The sequence below is a fragment of the Balaenoptera musculus genome, chromosome 19 (genome assembly GCF_009873245.2).
Source record: "Balaenoptera musculus isolate JJ_BM4_2016_0621 chromosome 19, mBalMus1.pri.v3, whole genome shotgun sequence".
In the NCBI taxonomy this organism is placed as follows: domain Eukaryota; kingdom Metazoa; phylum Chordata; class Mammalia; order Artiodactyla; family Balaenopteridae; genus Balaenoptera; species Balaenoptera musculus.
Genome location: NC_045803.1, coordinates 7855841 through 7875321, shown reverse-complemented (window position 1 = coordinate 7875321; position 19481 = coordinate 7855841). Strand labels below are relative to the sequence as shown.

Sequence of the window (19481 nt, the reverse complement as noted above, 5' to 3'; positions counted from 1 at the left end):
TCCGTCTCCCCCTCTCTCCTTGGGTCTCTGTCCCCCCCTCTCTGTATCCCTCTCCTCTCTGTCTGGGTCCCTGTCCCTCTCTCTTCTCTGGATCTCTGGCCCCTCCTCTCTGGTCTCGTCCTCCTCCTATGGGTCTTTGTCCGCCCTCCTGTCTCTTACCCCCTCCCAGACCGCTGCCCTCTTCTCTCCTGCTCTCCCTCCTCCCCTTGGGTATCTCTGTCCTCTCTGCACGTGTCTCTTCCTCTTTGGGTCCCTGTGCTGGGCTCTGTGCCTGCCTCCCAGACTCTGCCCTGTGTCTGTCACTGTGAGGGGGTCTGTCTCCATTTCTTTTCCAAATGTGCCTTTCTCTCCATTTCGGAGAGAAGTGTTATATTATTTAAAGGTTACATTTTTTTCAACCTTTATCAAACACTTCTCACAGTCTGTACCTTCTTCTATCTCTCTGTGTAAAAAGGTGGTTGGATTAAATCAGGGGTTTCCAAACGGAATTTGTTAGCCACATTCTGAGTTGTCAAGAGAGACTCCTCAAACCAGTTCACACCCTCCGATGCATCACACTGGTGCTCCTAAGTAAGATTTCATTTGACCGAAAAAGAAAGGGGGGGTGGTTTCCTAGCTAAAAATAACAACAACAACTCTCTGTAAACCACTGGATGGATTTTAATAAATTAATACAAGTACTTTGAAAGTTACGTGGCACATAGGCAGCCCTACATATGTGAGTGACGTAACCATCCTCCTCTTCTTCCTCCTCCAAATGCCCTTTTAGTACTGAAAGACTTCTGACCTTGGGTAACCCCCTCCCCTCTGAGCTTTAGTTTCCTCATTTGTCAGAAATGAGGCTGTTAGACTCGGGAAGTCCTGTGCAGACCAGCAGGCTGATGGGGACATGTAGGGTCAAGCAGCAGGCCACAAGTCCAGCCCCCCCATCCCTCCCCGGGGACAAGCCACGCGACCTTGGGAAGTCACGCCCATGCTCTGAGACACTGCTTTCTCCCCAGGAAGATAGAGTGGGCCCTGCAGTTTGTGTGACACACTTCTTGAGCTGCGGGAGGTTAGGGTGGTGCGTCTTGATTTGGGATCCCTTTGTGATTCCATGGCATACACTGTGCATCTCTCTCAGGTTCAGGCGCACTGACTTTTTCTGCCTTTTTCTTTTTTGGTTCTCTTTCTCTGGGGTGCTCTGGTCTCTTTCCAACTCTGGGTCTCTGTCCCTCTCTCTCTGGGTGCCTGATACCTGCCCCCTCTGGGTCTCTGTCTCCCCCTCTCTTTGGGTCTTTTTCTCCTCTTGGGGTTTCTTTCTCTTTCTTTCTCTGGGTCTCTATCCCTCCCCAGCTCTCTGTCCCCCTCCCTTGGGTTTCTATCCCCCCACCATGTCTGAACAGAGTACAGTTTCTCCCCCTTTCCCCTTCCCTTGTGGCTCTGATCTCCATGTCTGGAAGGAAAACTCCAAGGGAAGACAGATAGAGGAGGGGTTTGAATGGCAAAACAAAGCAGGTGTGGGGTAAATGTAAGGGGCATCTACATCTTCCAAGTTCACCCAGAAGCTTTCTGTGTGACCAACTGAATCTACAGATACAGAACCTAGCCCTGCCCCTTATAGGGATGACACGGGGCAAGCCAGTTCAGTTGGTCTCCTAGAGTCCACATAGCACATTCACTCCTTGACACATGATTCCTTCCCAGTGCTGTTATCCTTGGGTCCTGGCGCTACCATTAAATGCAAAACAAACCAGCATGGCCCTGTGGTGCTCATACATACAGTCCAACTCAACCCAACGTTCCTACAGGACTCAGGGACGCAACTTGACGTAACCCAAACCAAACAGTTGTATGACCCAACTGAACTGGTCCTACGAGGTTCACATGATTACACAACTCATTACGACTCAACTCATTGTAGCCCCGACAAACTTCTAGCCACATAACTCTACACAATTCAACACAACAGAACCCTGAAAGACTCCTATGCTCATACATTCCAACCCAACTTAACCTCATATAACCTAGAAAGCTCACATTCTATCACATGACTCTTCGTATTTCTACATGACTCACAAGTTCACAGAACTTAAAATAACATGGCCCTAGAAGAATCACAAAGCCACGCAGTTTCCAGTGTCTCAACCCAACTCTCCAGCACCATGCATGAACACACAATCAGTCCCAACAGTGCCATGGGTGACCACCTTACTTGATCCAACATGGCCCTAGGGGACTCATAAAACCACAGAATCCTGCATAATGCAGTTGGACAAGACTCACCTACACTAGTAACCCAACCCGATCCAACACAGAACTAAGAAACTCACAAAATTATGTGACAAAACCTATCAATACTACCCCAAGCTTTGCACAACCCAATGCAATACAAACCGATGGAGCCTCCCCCTCAAATCAGCATAACCCATTGCCATTCACTGTCACCTAAGGAGGTACCCACAGGGGCTACCAATCCACAACTCAAGACCCAATAAGACTTAGTGTTCCCCAACCCATTACCACTTAACTTAGTTCTTCCTAAACCCGACACCCTCCCCCCAACTTTCCTTCCTCCCTTCCCTCCCTCCCTCCCTCCAAGGAAATGTGAGGTTCTGCAGACCTCAACTGTCCCTCACACTTCGGTGACCATGTGTTTCCCAGGCGGAGGCCAGAGGAGTGTAGGTGGGAGCTCAGGAACCTCTCGATCCACAAATCCCCCATTGACCTTGCCCTCCAGTGGGCAACAGGGCTGCGTGTCCACATGGCTGTACATCCCGGCCTCTTCGTCATCTGTCTCCCGGTGGTAAAAGTAGCTGAAGTTGGAGACAATGACTGGCACAGGTAGGGAAATGGTCAGCACGCCGGCAATGGCGCACAGAGAGCCCACTATCTTGCCGCCCACAGTGACAGGCGCCATGTCTCCATAGCCAACTGTGGTCATAGTGACCACCGCCCACCAGAAGGACTCAGGGATGCTGGTGAAATGGGACTCTGCCCGGTCGGCCTCGGCAAAGTAGACTGCGCTGGAGAAGAGGACCACACCAATGAAAAGGAAGAAGATGAGGAGGCCCAGCTCTCGCATGGAGGCTCTTAAGGTCTGGCCCAAGATCTGCAGGCCCTTTGAGTGCCGGGACAGCTTGAAGATGCGGAAGACGCGTACCAGTCGGATGACTCGCAGGATGGCCAGTGACATGGCTGGCTGGCCCACCCCCCGCTGCCGGGCCAGCTCGGTACCCAGTGCCACAAAGTAAGGCAGGATGGCCACGAAATCGATGAGGTTCATCACGTTCTTGAAGAAGGCTGTCTTGCTTGGGCAGGACGCCAGGCGCACCAGCAGCTCGAAGGAGAACCAACAGATGCACAGCGTCTCCACCACAAAGAACGGGTCATCGAAGGGCAAGCGAGGTGGGAGTCCAGGCACTGGGCTGGAGCCGTTCAGCCGAGCGGGAAACTGCAGAGAGGAAGGGGTTCAGGGAGGACCATGCCAGGGCTGGGACGCACTGGAATGGCCATATTTGCTGTTTAAATATTCAACTACTTCTTTACAAATTGGTCAATAGCTGCTGCCCCCAGAACCCCGGTGACCTAGCTGTAGTACACTCCTTCTCGGGACCCGCAGGGAAGGCTGACTTTAGGGTCCCTGATCCTTCATTGGCAGGGCCTCCTGAAATAATGCTTGAGTAGGGCTCAATCTCTTCCCTCCCCAAATCCCGCCCCCGGAGTTGAATTTCCAGTTGGGGAGGGTCCCCATCCTAGCCCCACTCCCTTGTGCCCTGCCCTCCCCAAACCCAGCCTGGACCATAATGGTTAAAGACCTTATCTTTATGCCAAAACCCGGGCCCCTCCCCTCACGGCCCTCAGCTCAACTTTCTTTATGATGGATTCCTTTTGCCCCAATCCTCAGGCCCCACGCCTCGATCTGCAGCTCCCTCGGCGGCTTTCTTGAGGTCCCAGATCTCACTACCTCCAGCCCATCCTTCCCATTGGTTACTGCCAGCCGTATAGACCCCCGATTTTTCAGTCTCGCCTTATCCCTCAGTTTTGATTTCTTAATACACCTGTCCTCCTGTGCTCCTGCCCTCCAAAAGCCGGGTTTCTCACCTACCTCAGCGCACGCCTTCTGATAAGGCAGGTCCTCCTACTCAGATCCTCAGGCCCCGCCCCATTAAGCTATACCTTTCCCGCCCCCAGCCCAGGATTTAATGTAGAGTCCCCTGGTCTGGTGCCGTCCCTGGCTTGCCCACCTCTCACAGGCCTTTGCCCACCTTTGATTGGTCAGGTCTTCCAACCAGGCCCCCAATGCCTTGCCCATCCACAGCCAGGCCCCACCTTCCTGAGAGGCCCCACCTCCCAGTGCCCCTTACCCCACCTTATGATTGGCCAGGACCCCGTGGACCTCGTCCAGCTCCTCCCAAACCCCGCCTCTCCACACGCAGGCCCCGCCCCCTCACCGGGCCAGCTGCAGCCACCGCGGCGAACCCCGAGTTGTCGCGGTCGTCGCGGAAGTCGGGCAGCGTCTCGAGGCAGAAGACGACGATAGAGACGAGGATAACGAGCACTGAGACAACGGCGAGCACGCGCGCGGCCTGCGAGCTCTCGGGGAACTCGAAGAGCAGCCAGAGCTGGCGCGCGAAGGCGCGGCGGGGCAGGGGGCGCTCCGATGGCAAGGGGCAGCCCTCATCCTCGCGCAGGCGCGCTAGCGCCGCGGCGCCCAGCCCATAGAAGGCCACCTCCTCCAGGAAGACGTCGAGCGGCACGTGCGCCGGCCGCCGCAGGCGCCCGCCGGACTGGTAGTAATAGAGCACCGCGTCGAAGCTGGGCCGGTGCCGGTCGAAGAAGTACTCGCGGCGCGCGCCGTCGTAGAAACGGCTGCGGCGCACCGGGTCCCCGAGCAGCGTGTCCGGGAAGCGGCCCAGCGTGCGCGCCCGGGTCTCGAAGCGCAGCCCAGCTACGTTGAGCACCACTCGCTCGCAGCAGCCGCACGGCGGCGGGCACCCGGGTTCCATGGCGCGCGCAGCCCCGGCGACCCGCGGACGGACGTGTGGCCCCCGACGCCCGACCCGGCCCGGCCCCGCCTCGGCCGCCGCCGCCCTAGCCGCCCCAGCCGCCCCAGCCGCCTCAGCCTGGTGTCCGGTGTCCACGCGTAAAAATAGCCCGGCCGTGCGGCCAGGGCGCGGGGGAGGGGTCGCCATGACCCCGGCGGGGCAGAGGGCGTTCGGGCGCCCTCTGCCGGGGCGCCCGCCCTTTACCCCCAGGCGACGCGGCGCTGCGCTTTCTCGGGGTCCACCTGGCCTTCCGGGTTCCTTTCCCTCTGTCTCTCCATCGCCTGAGATCTCTGTCCTGCGTCTCTCCGGGTTTCCGTGTATGTCTCTCGTCTATGTTTTTATGAGTATCTGAGCCGCTCTGTTGGAGTCACAAATTTCCATCTCTTTGTCTCTCTCTCTCGTTCTTTTGTATGTCTCTGTGTCTGGCTATGTCTTCACTTTGGGTCTCTGTATCTCTGATCTCGGGGTTGTATCTCTGAGTATCTCTATGGGTCATTTATCTCTGAGCTTTGCCGTTCTAGGGTCATCTGTGTCTGGGGATTCCCGTCAGTCTCTGTGTCTTGGTCTCTCCGAATCTCCGTCTTCCTTTTGATTCTTGTATCTCTATCTCTGTTTATTTCTTGTCTCTCTTGGTCTCTGTCTTTCCCCTCTGTCTGGGTCTCTCTGCTTCTTGTCTCTCTGGGTCTCTTCTCTCTCATTACCTCTCAGCCCGCTGTGTCTCTGTCCCTGGGATTCTCTGGGTCTCCCCTTTGGGTATCTTTCTTTCCCTGTTTCTCTGAATTACTGCAAGTCTCTGTCTCAGGGCCTCTGGAGGACCGAGCCTCTCCCGAGTCATATCTCTGAATCTCTCTCTGACATTCACCCTAGGTTGTCTCTGCCATTGTCCTGGTGGTTTCCCCATCCTGGGGATGCTCCAGCAGCTCTAAACCCTGAGCATGTGTCCCCCACACGGGGTCCCCTCGCTCGGGTTGCCCCTACCCCCACCCTCCGGGTCTCCACCTGGATTCTCTGCCAGACTTTCTTAGACCCAGCAAGGCCTGAGCTGCAGCCCTGAATAGGGCAAAAGGAGGCCAGGCCTGCCAGGAACAGGTCAGGGGTGGGCTGGGGAAATGCCGCAGGGTCACTCGAAGGGACCAAAGGACAGACAGACGATGGCCTTCCAGCCACAGGTGTCCTATGACACGGGGTAAAAATAGCCCCACCCGATGTGCTTGGCGGGAAGTCGTGGGGATTGGACACCCGGACTCCAGGGAATGAGGCCCCGGGCGCCCTCTGCTGGGGGAGTAGAGAGAGACACTAAAGGTTTTAACCCCCTAGGAATTCTGGCACTCTTTCTCTTCCTGTCTAGAATTTCTTTCTGGGATGCTATGTCACCATCCATCTGGATTTCTGTTTCCCTCTCTCTGTGTCTATGTCCCTTTTTTTCATGGTCTTTGGCCCTACCCGTGTCTGGGTCTCTGTCTCCCCATCTCTCTCGCCTTTTCCCTTCTTTCTGGTCTCCTTTCTTCTCTTTTTTTTCTCATTCTCAGAGCCCACAGAGATCCCTCTTTGTGGGTTTCTGAATGCTCTGTGTGCACCGATCTCGCCTCCTCCCTGCAGCCCTATCTCTTAACACCCTCCTACCACTGAGCCTGGAGGTGGGCACTCCTTCTTGCCACTTCCAGACAATTCTCCCTCCCTCAGCTCCTTTGAAGCTCAAGTTATCCATGGACACCTCTTTCCAGCCTTCCCTAAAGAACTCATCCCTTTCCCTTCTGCCCACTCCCACTCTTTCATGGAAGATTTTCAATCCTGGCTCTATATCCATCACTCTAAAACGACTGTCAAAATTCTTAATAATTTCAATATCCCCATATAGATGATTCTGCTAAAACCTGGCCTGTACCCGGTTGTCTTTTCCAAAAAGGACCATATATATATTTTTTTAATTTTATAGCTACTTTATTTATTTATTTATTTATTTTTGGCTGTGTTGGGTCTTCGGTTCGTGCGAGGGCTTTCTCTAGTTGCAGCAAGTGGGGACCACTGTTCATCGCGGTGCGGGGACCGCTCTTCATCGCGGTGCGCGGGCCTTTCACTATCGCGGCCCCTCCCGTTGCGGGGCACAGGCTCCAGATGCGCATGCTCAGTAGTTGTGGCTCACGGGCCCAGCTGCTCCGTGGCATGTGGGATCTTCCCAGACCAGGGCTCGAACCCGTGTCCCCTGCATTAGCAGGCAGATTCTCAACCACTGCGCCACCAGGGAAGCCCAGGACCATATTTTTTGTCCGAGCCATGTCACACCCTATCTTGTGGAGTCCATTCTCCAGCTTTTGGTGAGACTCTCAACTAGCAGACCACCTTGGAAGGGACGCAGTGTGATTTCCGAGGTTGGATCATAACAGGCAACCTTCCACCCCACTCTTTTCCTTGGGACACTTGTGCAGGCTAGATGACAAGGCCCATGTGGAGAGGACCCTAGGCTACTAAACTCACAGCTGATCCCCAGCACCAGCCTGCAGCCACGTGAGTGAGCCACCGTGGAAGTCGTCCTGCCCCAGCCAGGCTGTCCCCTGGAGGAGAGATAAGCCTTCTCCCTGACGCCCTGCCCAGCTTGCAGACTTGTGAGTGAGATAAATGATCTTTATTGTTTTCAGTCATACAGTCTTTGGGTGGTTCGTTAACACACACCATGATACTAGATAATCCACACGTGGCCTCTTGGTACTCTGAACCCATCATTTCCATCCATCTTGCCCTCTGATCTACCCCAGCCCCCTTCCTTCCTTTTTTACAGTTTTATTGAGCTACAATTCACATACCATACAATTTACTCTTTTAAAGTATACGACATGGGACTTCCCTGGTGGCGCAGTGGTTAAGAATCCACCTGCCGATGCAGGGGACACGGGTTCGATCCCTGGTCTGGGAAGATCTCACATGCCTCAGAGCGACTGAGCCCTCGAGCCACAACTGCTGAGCCTGCGCGCCACAACTACTGAGCCTGCATGCTGCAACTACTGAAGCCCATGCGCTTAGACGCCACTACAATGAGAAGCCCGTGCACCACAGGGAAGAGCAGCCCCCACTTGCCACAACTAGAGAAAGCCCACGCGCAGCAATGAAGACCCAATGCAGCCCAAAATTTTTAAAAATAAATAAATGTAAAATAAAATAAAATAAAATAATTAAAAAAAATAAAGTATATAACCCAATGGTTCTTCCTATATTCACAAGAGTTTTGCATGCATCACTGCAATCAATTTTAGGCAATTTTTGTTTTCCCCCCAAAGAAACTCTACACCTGTATCTATCTGTCCCCCTTGATTGTGCCACCCACTTTCTCGGTCATACCCTTGTCCTTGTCATTATCAGTAACTACACCCCCTTAAAACTTTTTTTTTTTTTTTTGTGGCCACACGGCGCGGCTTGCGGGATCTTAGTTCCCTGACTAAGGACTGAACGTGGGCCACAGCAATGAAAGTGCCAAGTCCTAACCACTGGACCTCCAGGGAACTCCCCAAACTATTTTTTTCTTCCTCTTTTTTGTTTGTTTTTGTTTTTTATGGGAGTTTAGTTGATTTCCTCTTCTTTTTTTAAAAAAATTATTTTATTCAAGTATAGTTGATTTACAACGTCAATTTCTGCTGCACGGCACAGTGATTCAGTTATACATAAATATACTTTTTCCTCTTCTTTTCCGTTATGGTTCAGCACAGGATCCTGAATATAGTTCCCTGTGCTACACAGTAGGCAAACTCTATTTTTATCACCCCATTCTCTGTCCATGCGCTCCCTTTTCCCAGCAACCAAATAAAAAAAAAACTTTCAAGGGAGTTCCCTGGTGGCTTAGTGGTTAGGATTCTTGGCTTTCACTGCCATGGCCTGGGGTTCAATCCCTGGTCGGGGAACTGAGATTCTGCAAGCTGCGGGGGGTGCAGCAAAAAAATAAATAAATAAAAATAAAGCCAACTTTCAAGCCCACCAGCATGTACAATGCACGGACCCCATTAGATTCTCATTATCTTTGACTACCCCCATCTTGTCCTCCCTTCCCTCCTCCCCCTGCTTCCACCGTTCCACGGTCCCCCATAAAGTCACTCTCCTTCGGATGTCTTTCCCTTCTTTGCCTATGATCCCCTCCAGGGCACTGTTGGGGTGAAACCCTAACCCTAGTAAATCCTCTCACCCACTCTGTGCCTTCCCAGGGGGCTCTGAGGGGGGCTGGACCCCAAATCCCAGCCCTCCTGTGACCCTGCTCTGTGTCCTTCATCAACGTACACTCAGCACCGGCCACACACACAAGATGGCGATTCCCCATCTTCATTCTCCTCAAATCCCCAGCTCACCCTGGTCCTCCTCACTAGGAGGAATCGCCTCCTGGAGGAATCTTCATTCTCCTCCTTCAGTCAGCTGATTCCCTCTCTCCTCATTCTTCTGAAAGCATAGAGGCTACCAGACACTTCATCTTCCCACAGCCCATTCTATCAGCTGCCCAGATGGTCTGCTTTTCATCTGTCCCTCCTGATCCAAGACCAACATCTTGCCTTGTGTCCTGGGTCCCATCTCTCTGTCCCACCTGCAGACTCAGCTCCTGTCATCACTCCTAATTCTCTTGTATCATTAATATGTGAGGCAGAATGATGTCCCCCCCACCCCCGGAAGATGTCCATGTCCTAATTCCCAGAACCTTTGAATATGTTGGGTTAGCCAAAAAGTGCCTTTGGTTTTTAAAGACACATTTTTCATTTTCACCAAGAACTTTATTGAACAACATATTCACCTTTTTGTTCCACGACCTTCTGCCATTTTTCAGGCAACTTCATAATTCCATATTCCCAAAATTTTTAACCTTTTTGAGCAAAGAACTGTTCCAGGTGCCTTTTACAGTCTTCCAGGGAACTGAAATTTTTTCCATTAAAAGAATTTTGTAAAGACCGAAATAAATGGAAATCCGAAGGTGCAAAGACTGGTGAATATGAATATGGTGGATGAATCAGAACTTCCCAGCCAAGCTGTAACAGTTTTTGCCTGGTCACCAAAGAAACATTCAGTCTTGCGTTATCCTGATGGACGATTATACGTTTTCTGTTGACTAATTCTGGACACTTTTTATCTAGTGCTGCTGCTTTCATTTGGTCTAATTGGGAGCAGTACTTGTTGGAATTAATCATTTGGTTTTCCAGAAGGAGGTCATAATAGAGGACTCCCTTCCAATCCCACCATATACACAACATCACCTTCTTTGGATGAAAACCAGCCCCTGGTGTGGTTGGCGGTGGTTCATTTCACTTGCTCCATGATCTCTTCCGTTCCCCATGATTGTACAGTATCCACTTTTCATTGCCCGTCACAATTTGTTTTAAAAACGGAACGTTTTCGTTACGTTTAAGTAGAGAATCACATGCAGAAATACAGTCAAGAAAGTTTTTTTCGCTTAACTTATGTGGAACCCAAACATCAAAGGGATGAACATAACCAAGCTGGTGCAAATGATTTTCAACGCTTGATTTGGATATTTTGAGTGTCAGCTATCTCCCGCGTGGTATAATGTTTTGTTTTGTTTTATTTTTTAAATTTTATTTATTTGTTTGTTTGTTTTGGCTCCGTTGGGTCTTCGTTGCTGAGCACGGGCTTTCTCTAGTTGTGGGGAGTGGGAGCTACTCTTCGTTGCGGTGCGTGGGCTTTTCACTGTGGTGGCTTCTCTTGTTGCAGAGCAGGGGCTCTAGGCAAACGGGCTTCAGTAGTTGTGGCGCACGGGCTTAGTTGCTCCGCAGCATGTGGGATCTTCCTGAACCAGGGCTCAAACCCGTGTCCCCTGCATTGGCAGGTGGATTCTTAACCACTGTGCCACCAGGGAAGCCCTGCGTGGTATAATGTTGATTGTTCTCAATTAATTTCTCGATTTGATTGCTATCAACTACTTCTGGTCTAACGGACCGTGGAGCATCGTCCAGCGAGAAATCTCCTGGACAAAACTTAACAAACCACTTTTGACATGTTCAGTCAGTCACAGCACCTTCTCCATACACTGCACAAATCTTTTTTTGCGTTTCAGTTGCGTTTTTACCTTTCTTGAAATAATAAAGCATAAAATGTCGAAAATGTTGCTTTTTTTCTTCCATCTTCAATATTAAAATGGCTATACAAAAATTCACCAGTTTTGATACGTCTTTTTTTAAATGCACGCTGATATGACAGCTGTCACATACAATCTAACAAAATTGTTTCAAATGAAGTTAAAGACAACTAAGTGCTACTAGAGCCATCTTACGGAAAAAAACGAATGAACCTTTTGGCCAACCCAGTATTATATGGCAAAAGGAACTTTGTGGGTGTGATTAAATTAAGGCTCTTGAGTTGGGGAGATTATCCCAGATGACCTCGGTGGCACCAAGGTAATCACAAGGGTCTTTACAAGAAGGAGGTAGGAAGGTCAGATTCCTAGATGATGTGAGGCTAGACGTACAGGTAAGAAATTAAAATAAAATAGAAAATACTTAAAAATGGGGACTTCCCTGGTGGCCAGGTGGTTAAGACTCCACGCTTCCACTGCAGGGGGCACGAGTCTGATCCCTGGTCAGGGAACTAAGATCCTGCATGCTGTGCATGGTGCCACGGGGAAAAGAAGATAAAAGACAAAAAAATAATAATAATTAAAAATGAAAAAACAAAAAAAGAAAAAATGAAAAAAAAAAAGTAGAGGTCAGAGAGGAGAGAGATGCTACTTTGCTGACTGTGAAGATGGAGGGAAGGGCCATGAGCCAGGGAATATAGGTGGCCTGTAGAAGCTGGAGAAAGCAAACAAGGAAATGACTTCTGTCCTAGAGCCTCCAGAAGGAACACAGCCCTGTGGACCCATATTAGAATTCCAACCTCCAGAACTGTAGGGTAATAAATGTGTATTGTTTTAAGCCACTAAGTCTGTCGTAATTTTTTACAGCAGCCAACAGGAAACTAACACAGACGTGTTATGTCAATTTCAATGTCAGTTTCTCCTATTCCTCGGTATCATGTTGTCATTCCTGTGTTATAATACGATCTTTTTTGTTTGCTTTACTTTTAATTTTGAAATATTTTCAGACTTACAAAAGTGTGGCAAAGATAGCACAGAGAATTCGTGATATCTTTCACCCAGTTTCCCCTAATGTTAGCGTCTTACATTGCCAAGGTTCATTTGTTAAAACGGAGAAATTGACACTGGTACAATGCTGTTGACTAAATGACGTTCCAATTGCCTCCATTTCCCCACTAATTTCCTTTCTCTCTTCTAGGATCCAACCCAGGGTACCACGTTGCATTTAGCTGTCATGTCCCCTTAGTCTCCTGCAATTCTGCAAACGTTTCTTACTTTTTCCTTGTCTTTAATGACCTCAACACTTTTGAAGAATACTGGTCAGTTACTTTGCAGACTGTCCCTCAATTTGCATTTATCTGGTGTCTTGTCTTGATAAGATTGAGATTATAGTTTTTTGCGGGGAGGGAGGATGCCACACAGTTGAAGTTCCCTTCTCATCACATCATATTGGGGGCACATGATGTTGCTATATCTTGTCACCGGTGACATTAATTTTGATCACTTGGTTAGGCTAGTGTCTGCTGGGTTTCTCCATTATAAAGTTATTATTTTTTTCCCTTTGTCATTAATGAATTAATTTGGGGAAGCCAGTTTTTTTGTTTGGTCGAGTTTATTGAGATTTAATTCTCATACAATAAAAGTGACCCTTTATAGTGTACACTTCTATGAATTTTGGCAAACGGATAGTTATGTAACTGCCACTATAGTAAAGATATAGAACCTTCCATCCCTCCCCCCAAGTTCCCTCCTTCCCTTTGTAGTCAGCTGCCTCCCCCACTTCCAGCTCTTGGAAACAACTGCTCTGTTTTCTCTCCCTCTGCTCTTGTAGTTTTGCCTTTTCCAGAATGTCAAATATAGTTGACCCTTGAGCAATGCTCCAGGTCGGATAGGGGTGTTGACAGTCCACGCAATTGAAAAATCTGAGTACTGTGGTTCCTCCATATCCATGGTTCTGCATCCAGGAATTCAACCAACCGGATCGTTTAGTGCTGCAGTATTGACTACTGAAAAAAATCCACGTATAAGTGGACCTGCGCAGTTCAAACCCGTGTTGTTCAAGGGTCAAGTGTAAATGAAATCATAGGGTATGTAGCCTTTTCAATATGGCTTCTTACACTTAGCATAATGCATGGAAGATTCATTCCTGTTGTTTGTATCAGTAGCTCTATCCTTTACGGTTTTTTTAAAAATAATTAATTAATTAATTTTTTGGCTGCGTTGGGTCTTCGTTGCTGCGCGCGGGCTTTCTCTAGTTGTGGAGAGCGGGGTCTACTCTTCATTGTGGTGCGCAGGCTTCTCATTGCAGTGGCTTCTCTTGTTGCAGAGCACGGGCTCTAGGTGTGCAGGCTCAGTAGTTGTGGCGCACGGGCTTAGTTGCTCCGCAGCATGTGGAATCTTCCCGGACCAGGGCTTGAACCCGTGTCCCCTGCACTGGCAGGCGGATTCTTAACCACTGTGCCACCAGGGAAGTCCCTACATTTTATTTTTTATTGAAGTAGAGTCGACTCTTTTTCCTACTTAACATTCAGTACTATTCCAAGGCATGTGTGCCCATGTGTTTATCCATTCCCTATATGAAGGACGTTTGAGTTTCATTTAGTTTTTGGCAATTATGGAGAAAGCTGCTATAAAAATCACGTACATGTTTTTTTGTGAATGTAAGTTTTCAGGTCTCCTGAATAAGTAGCTAAGAGTGAGCTTGCTGGGTTATACGATAAGTATATGCTTAATTTTTTTTTTTTTTTTTTTGCCATCAGCAGACAATTCTGCTATAAGACCTTCTATCTTAACATCTTTTCTATCCTAAAGAAAAAAAAAAAAAAAGGAATTCCCTGGAGGTCCAGTGGTTAGGACTCCGCGCTTCCAATGCAGGGGGCATGGGTTCAATCCCTGGTCAGGGAACCAAGATCCCACAAGCTGTGTGGCATGGCCAAAAAAACCCCAAAACCCAAAACCCAACTTTCCTTGACTCCACTTCCCTCTCCTGCTATTATCACCTCTCTTTGCTCCCTTTGTAGCAAAACTTCTCTAAAGATTTTTCCCTACCTGAGGTCTCTTCTTCATCTCTCATTGTTTAGTCAAGGTCATCTATGGTAGCCAAACCTCAGTCCTTATGTTTCTGCATTTCTCAGCAGCATTAGACACTCTGAACACTGCCTCTTCTTCCTCCTTTTTTTTTTCCTGTGTTCTTTTTTTAAAAATTTTTATTGGAGTATAGTTGATTTACAATGTGTTAGTTTCAGGTATACAGCTTAGTGATTCAGTTATACATACACATATATTCATTCTTTTTCAGTTTCTTTCCCCATATAGTTTATTACAGAATATTGAGTAGAGTTCCCTGTGCTATACAGTAGGTCCTTGTTGGTTATCTATTTTATATATAGTAGTGTGTGTATGTTAATCCCAAGCTCCTAATTTATCCCTCCCCTCCGTGTTTCCCCTTTGGTAACCATAAATTTGTTTTCGAAATCTGTGAGTCTGTTTCTGTTTTGTAAGTAAGTTCATTTGTATAATTTTTTAAAAATTCGATTCCACATATGAGTGGTATCATATGATATTTGTCTTTCTCTGTCTGACTTGCTTCACTTAGTATTGATAATCTCTAGGTCCATCCTCCTCCTTCTTTCTTTTTTTTATTGAATGAAAGATTCTTTAAATTCTATAGTGCTTTACAATTTTCAAAAGTTTCACACAAGTGATTTCATATAGTTCCATAATAACCCTTTTTTCCCCCTACCCCTATCATGCCCCTGCCCCCTTCCCTCTCCCCACTGGTAGCCACTAGTTTGTTCTCTATATCTGTGAATCTGCTTCTTTTTTATTATATTCGCTAGTTTGTTGTATTTTTCAGACTCCACATATAAGTGATATCATACAATATTTGTCTTTGTCTGACTTATTTCACTTAGCATAATGCCCTCCAAGTCCATCCAGGTTGCAGCAAATGGCAAAATTTCATTCCTTTTTATGGCTGAGTAGTATTCTGTTGTATATATACACCACGTCTTCTTTATCCATTCATCTGTTGATGGACACGTAGATTGCTTCCATATCTTGACACTGCCTCCTTCTTTCTTTTACTTTTTTTTTTATTTAATGATTTTTTTTGGCTGCGTTGGGTCTTCGTTGCAGTGAGTGGGCTTCTTATTGCTGTGGCTTCTCTTGTTGCGGAGCACTGGCTCTAGGCGCGTGTGTTTCAGTAGTTGCAGCACGCGGGCTCAGTAGTTGTGGCTCACGGGCCCTAGAGCACAGGCTCAGTATCTGTGGCTCACGGGCTTAGTTGCTCCGCGGCATGTGGGATCTTCCAGGACCAAGGATTGAACCCGTGTCCCCTGCATTGGCAGGGGGATTCTTAACCACTGCACCACCAGGGAAGCCCAACACTGCCTCCTTCTTGAAGCACTTTCCTTCTTGGCTTCCTGGACACCCAACTCTCCTGGTTTTTCTCCTACATTTGTGATCACTCCTACTCAGTCTCCTTTGCTGGGTCTTCTTGCTTTATCTGAATTCTGATGGAGGGCCTTGGGACTTGGTCCTCAGATGTCTTCCCTTCTCCATCTTCTCTCCTCTCCTAACTGAGTTCATTCAGTCACATGGCTTCAAATACTATGTCTATTCCAATGACTCCCAAATCTAGGTTTCCAGGCCCAAACTCTTCCATGATTGCCATATCTTCCAACTTTCAACTCCACAGCTCCACTTGAGTGTCAAACAGACATCTTTTTTTTTTTTTTTTAAATTGAAGTAATTTATTATTTTTTGTAGTAGCCATGGCTCTGACAGTTCAGAATCCAATGACTCTCAGACTGATCTTCTCAAGTTAAGTCCTCAGGTACGAATGAAATTTCTGCCTATGATATGGATATGCCAAATAGGTACCCTTCTTATTATGACTAACAATCAGGCAAAAAAAAAGTTTGCAGTTGTATAATTATTGTATATCATAATAAACAGACATCTTTGACGTGTCCAAACCCAGAAGTCCTCCTCAACAATCCCACTCTTCCCCACGTCTTCCCTCTGTAAATCAGTGGCACCACCAATTACCCAGTTGCTTAGTCTACAAATCTAGGAGTGAGGATTATTATTATTTTTTATTTAGGTATAGTTGACTTCCAATCTTGTGTTAGTTTCAGTGTACAGCAAAGTGATTCAGTTATACATGTATACATATATAGAGAGATTCTTTTTCAGATTCTTTTTCCTTACAGGTTATTACAAAATATTCAGTATACTTCCCTATGCTATACAGTAGGTCCTTGCTGGTTATCTATTATATATAGTAGTGTGTATATGTTAATCCCAACTCCTAATTTAACCCTCCCCCCTTTCCCCTTCGGTAACTGTACATTTGTTTTCTATACCTGTGGGTCTATTCCTGTTTTGTAAATAGGTTCATTTGTATCATTTTTTTTAGATTCCACATATAAGTGATATCATATGATATTTGTCTTTCTCTGTCTGGCTTACTTCGCTTAGTATGAAAATCTAACCCCTTATTATTATTAAGGGAAGATTAGCTTCATTAAAATTTTTTCTTTAAACTTGTAATTTTAAAATCATTTCAGACTTACAGAAAAGGTGCAAAGAATAGTACAGAGTTCCCATATATCCTTCACCCAGTTTTCACCAATGTCAACTTACATAACCATAGTACAATTATTTGTCAGGAAATTAACAAGGGTATAATACCATTAACCAATGGTACAGACCTCATTTGAATCTCAACAATTTTCCACTAATGTTCTTTTTCCGGTTTAGAATCTAATCCAGGATCCCACATTGCATTTAGCTGTCTCCTTAATTTCCTCTAGGAATTATTTTTAACGTCCCTCTTTCCCATACACTCTAATTCCACTTCTATAGTAACTGAGTGAGATCTACCTTCACAGTAGATCCTGAATCTTACCACTCCTTTCCACCTCACTGTTACTGTAACGGGGCAGGACCCTATGGGGTCTTCCCAGAACAGACCCCCTCTCCATGTCCTCCGCCTGCCTCCTGTCTGTAAAAAACTTTAGCCAAAGAATAAATTTCATCAGAAAAATGAAAAAAAATGCAGAAGCAAAGAAAAGCAGTCAAACAGGACAAAATAATAATTGTTTAGTCATTAAACAAAGTTAAGGACCTTTAGTTCCTCCTCAAGGGCTCTTGATAATATTCTGAGTCATCTCCTTTGAGATGTTTTGCAGATACCAAAACCCCCACCAGGTGGAAGAAGTTAACTACATGATAACCAGGCTGTAGCCATGACATAAGCTGCTTCATCCTCCACAATTCCGAGAACTGGCCTCAAAGAAATGGGAACAAACTGACTCTGGAACTGAAGATTAACTGTACTTAAAACAATCAAGATGATGCTGGTCAGACAACTGCATGACCAATTTCAAGATAATTGTCAAAGCTGACTGTGGTGTTCTGCATGTAACCCCCTCCCTCTGCCTATACATCCCTGAAACTCCCCTTTAAAAGCTCTTGTGGGGCTTCCCTGGTGGCGCAGTGGTTAAGAATCTGCCTGCCAATGCAGGGGACACGGGTTCGAGCTCTGGTCCAGGAAGATCCCACATGCCGCGGAGCAACTAAGCCCATGCGCCACAACTGCTGAGCTTGCGCGCCTAGAGCCCGTGCTCCGCAACAAGAGAAGACACCGCAATGAGAAGCCTGCGCACCGCAATGAAGAGTAGCCCCCACTCTCCACAATTAAAGAAAGCCCGTACACAGCAATGAAGACCCAACGCAGCCAAAAATAAATTAATTTAAAAAAAAAAAAGCTCTTGTGGGACTACCCTTGTGGTCCAGTGGTTAAGGCTCTGCTCTTCCACTGCAGGGGGCATGGGTTCGATCCTTGGTCGGGAAACTAAGATCCTGCATGCCATGTGGTGCAGCTAAAATAAATAAAATAAAATAAAATAATAAAATAAAATAAAATAGAATAAAATAAAATCTCTTGTGCCCTGATAGGCAGTGGTGAGTTGGTTCTTTGGGACATGAGTCCACCTTCTCCTCAGGTTGTTGGCCTCCTGAATAAAGCAACCTTTCCTTTCCTACCAACACTTGTCCCTGGAGTATTGACTTTCCAGTAGCAAGTAGCTGAACCTGAGTTTGGTAACACTACCATCTTAGTCCAAGCCATCATCTCTTCCCTGGGAATTGTAGCCTCCTAAACATCTGCCTGTTCCCCTTCAGCCTCTTCCCTTCAATTTTTCTGTCCCCAGCCATTGACGTGATCTTTTAAGAATGCAACTTATGTTCTATCCATCTCCTGATCAAAACCCTTTAGTGACTTCCTATTTCTTTTCAAAAAAAATCTGCCCTCTCCCCCATGTAACACTTTATTCAGTCAAAGATCAGCAATGGCTGCTACAACCATGAGGTGAGAGATGAGGTAGTTGGGGAACAGTGGCAAAGTCTCTCTGCTTAGATTACCAAGGAGAAAATGTACTTTTACAAGGAGAGATCTATCAGTTAGCCCCTTGATCAGGTGGTCAAACTCAGCATCATAATAGTGGGGCTCTCTGACATTATTGCACCTCCAGAGGTGATGCAATATGAAGTCCGCAGTATCACCAGGGAAACATTCTTGCCAAAAATGCTCAACGTTAGTCTATTCAAACCTCAGACTCAATTTCCATTTTATAGGCAAAACAGAGGTTGTGGAACACACTAAACACCATGAGGAAACAATCAGACAAATCCAGAATGTGGGACATTCTACTGGAAACTGGTCTGAACTCTGGGGAAAAACCAACAAAATATGGGAAAAAAAGTGTGTGTGGGTGTGCATGTGTGTGTGTGTCTGTATTCTATATTAAAAGAGAATAAAGAGACATGACAACCAAATACAATGCATGAAACTTGATTGGCTCCTGGTTCAGATTAAAACAAAATACTAGTGGGTCAATTGGGAAAATCTGAATAGGGACTGGATAAACTTTCTAAGAGGTGAAACTAGTTCCGTGGTTATGTAGAAGAATGCCTTTTTCTTAGGAGATGCATGGTGAAGTATTTAGAGGTGCAGTGCCGCAGCAATTTACTTTCCAGTGGTACAGAAAAAAAAAACATTATTAAGGCAGGTTTAGCTTTATTTTCTTTAGACTTTTTATTTTGAAATAATTTTAGAATTATGGAAAAGCTCCAAAAACAAATAGTTCAGAGTTCCCATATACATACATAAAGCAAATATGTCAAAATATTTTTAACATATTAGTCATTTAAATGTTGTAATAATTTCTGTATTATTAAACAGCCAATTGCATCTATCAAAAAAACTTAAAATATTTACTTCTTACAGGTCTACAGGGCCCTAAATAACATGGCCACCAGTTCTCTGCTCTCTTGGCCAACCACCTGGGATTCCTGCCATCATTCCTAAGTCAGGGCCTTTGCACTTGCTG

The 19481-nt window shown here is 46.8% G+C and overlaps 1 protein-coding gene across 1 annotated transcript; it reads right to left on the bottom strand.

Moving 5' to 3' along the window:
• Nucleotides 1-2580: 2580 nt before the first annotated feature.
• On the bottom strand, nt 2581-5064 carry KCNA7 (potassium voltage-gated channel subfamily A member 7). The gene is made up of 2 exons (XM_036834057.1): nt 4434-5064; nt 2581-3433 (listed from the first exon to the last, which is right to left on the bottom strand). Exons 1-2 carry the CDS (start codon nt 4986-4988, stop codon nt 2615-2617), a joined length of 1374 nt encoding a protein of 457 aa, XP_036689952.1. The 5' UTR covers nt 4989-5064; the 3' UTR covers nt 2581-2614.
• Between the last annotated feature and the right edge of the window lie 14417 nt (nt 5065-19481).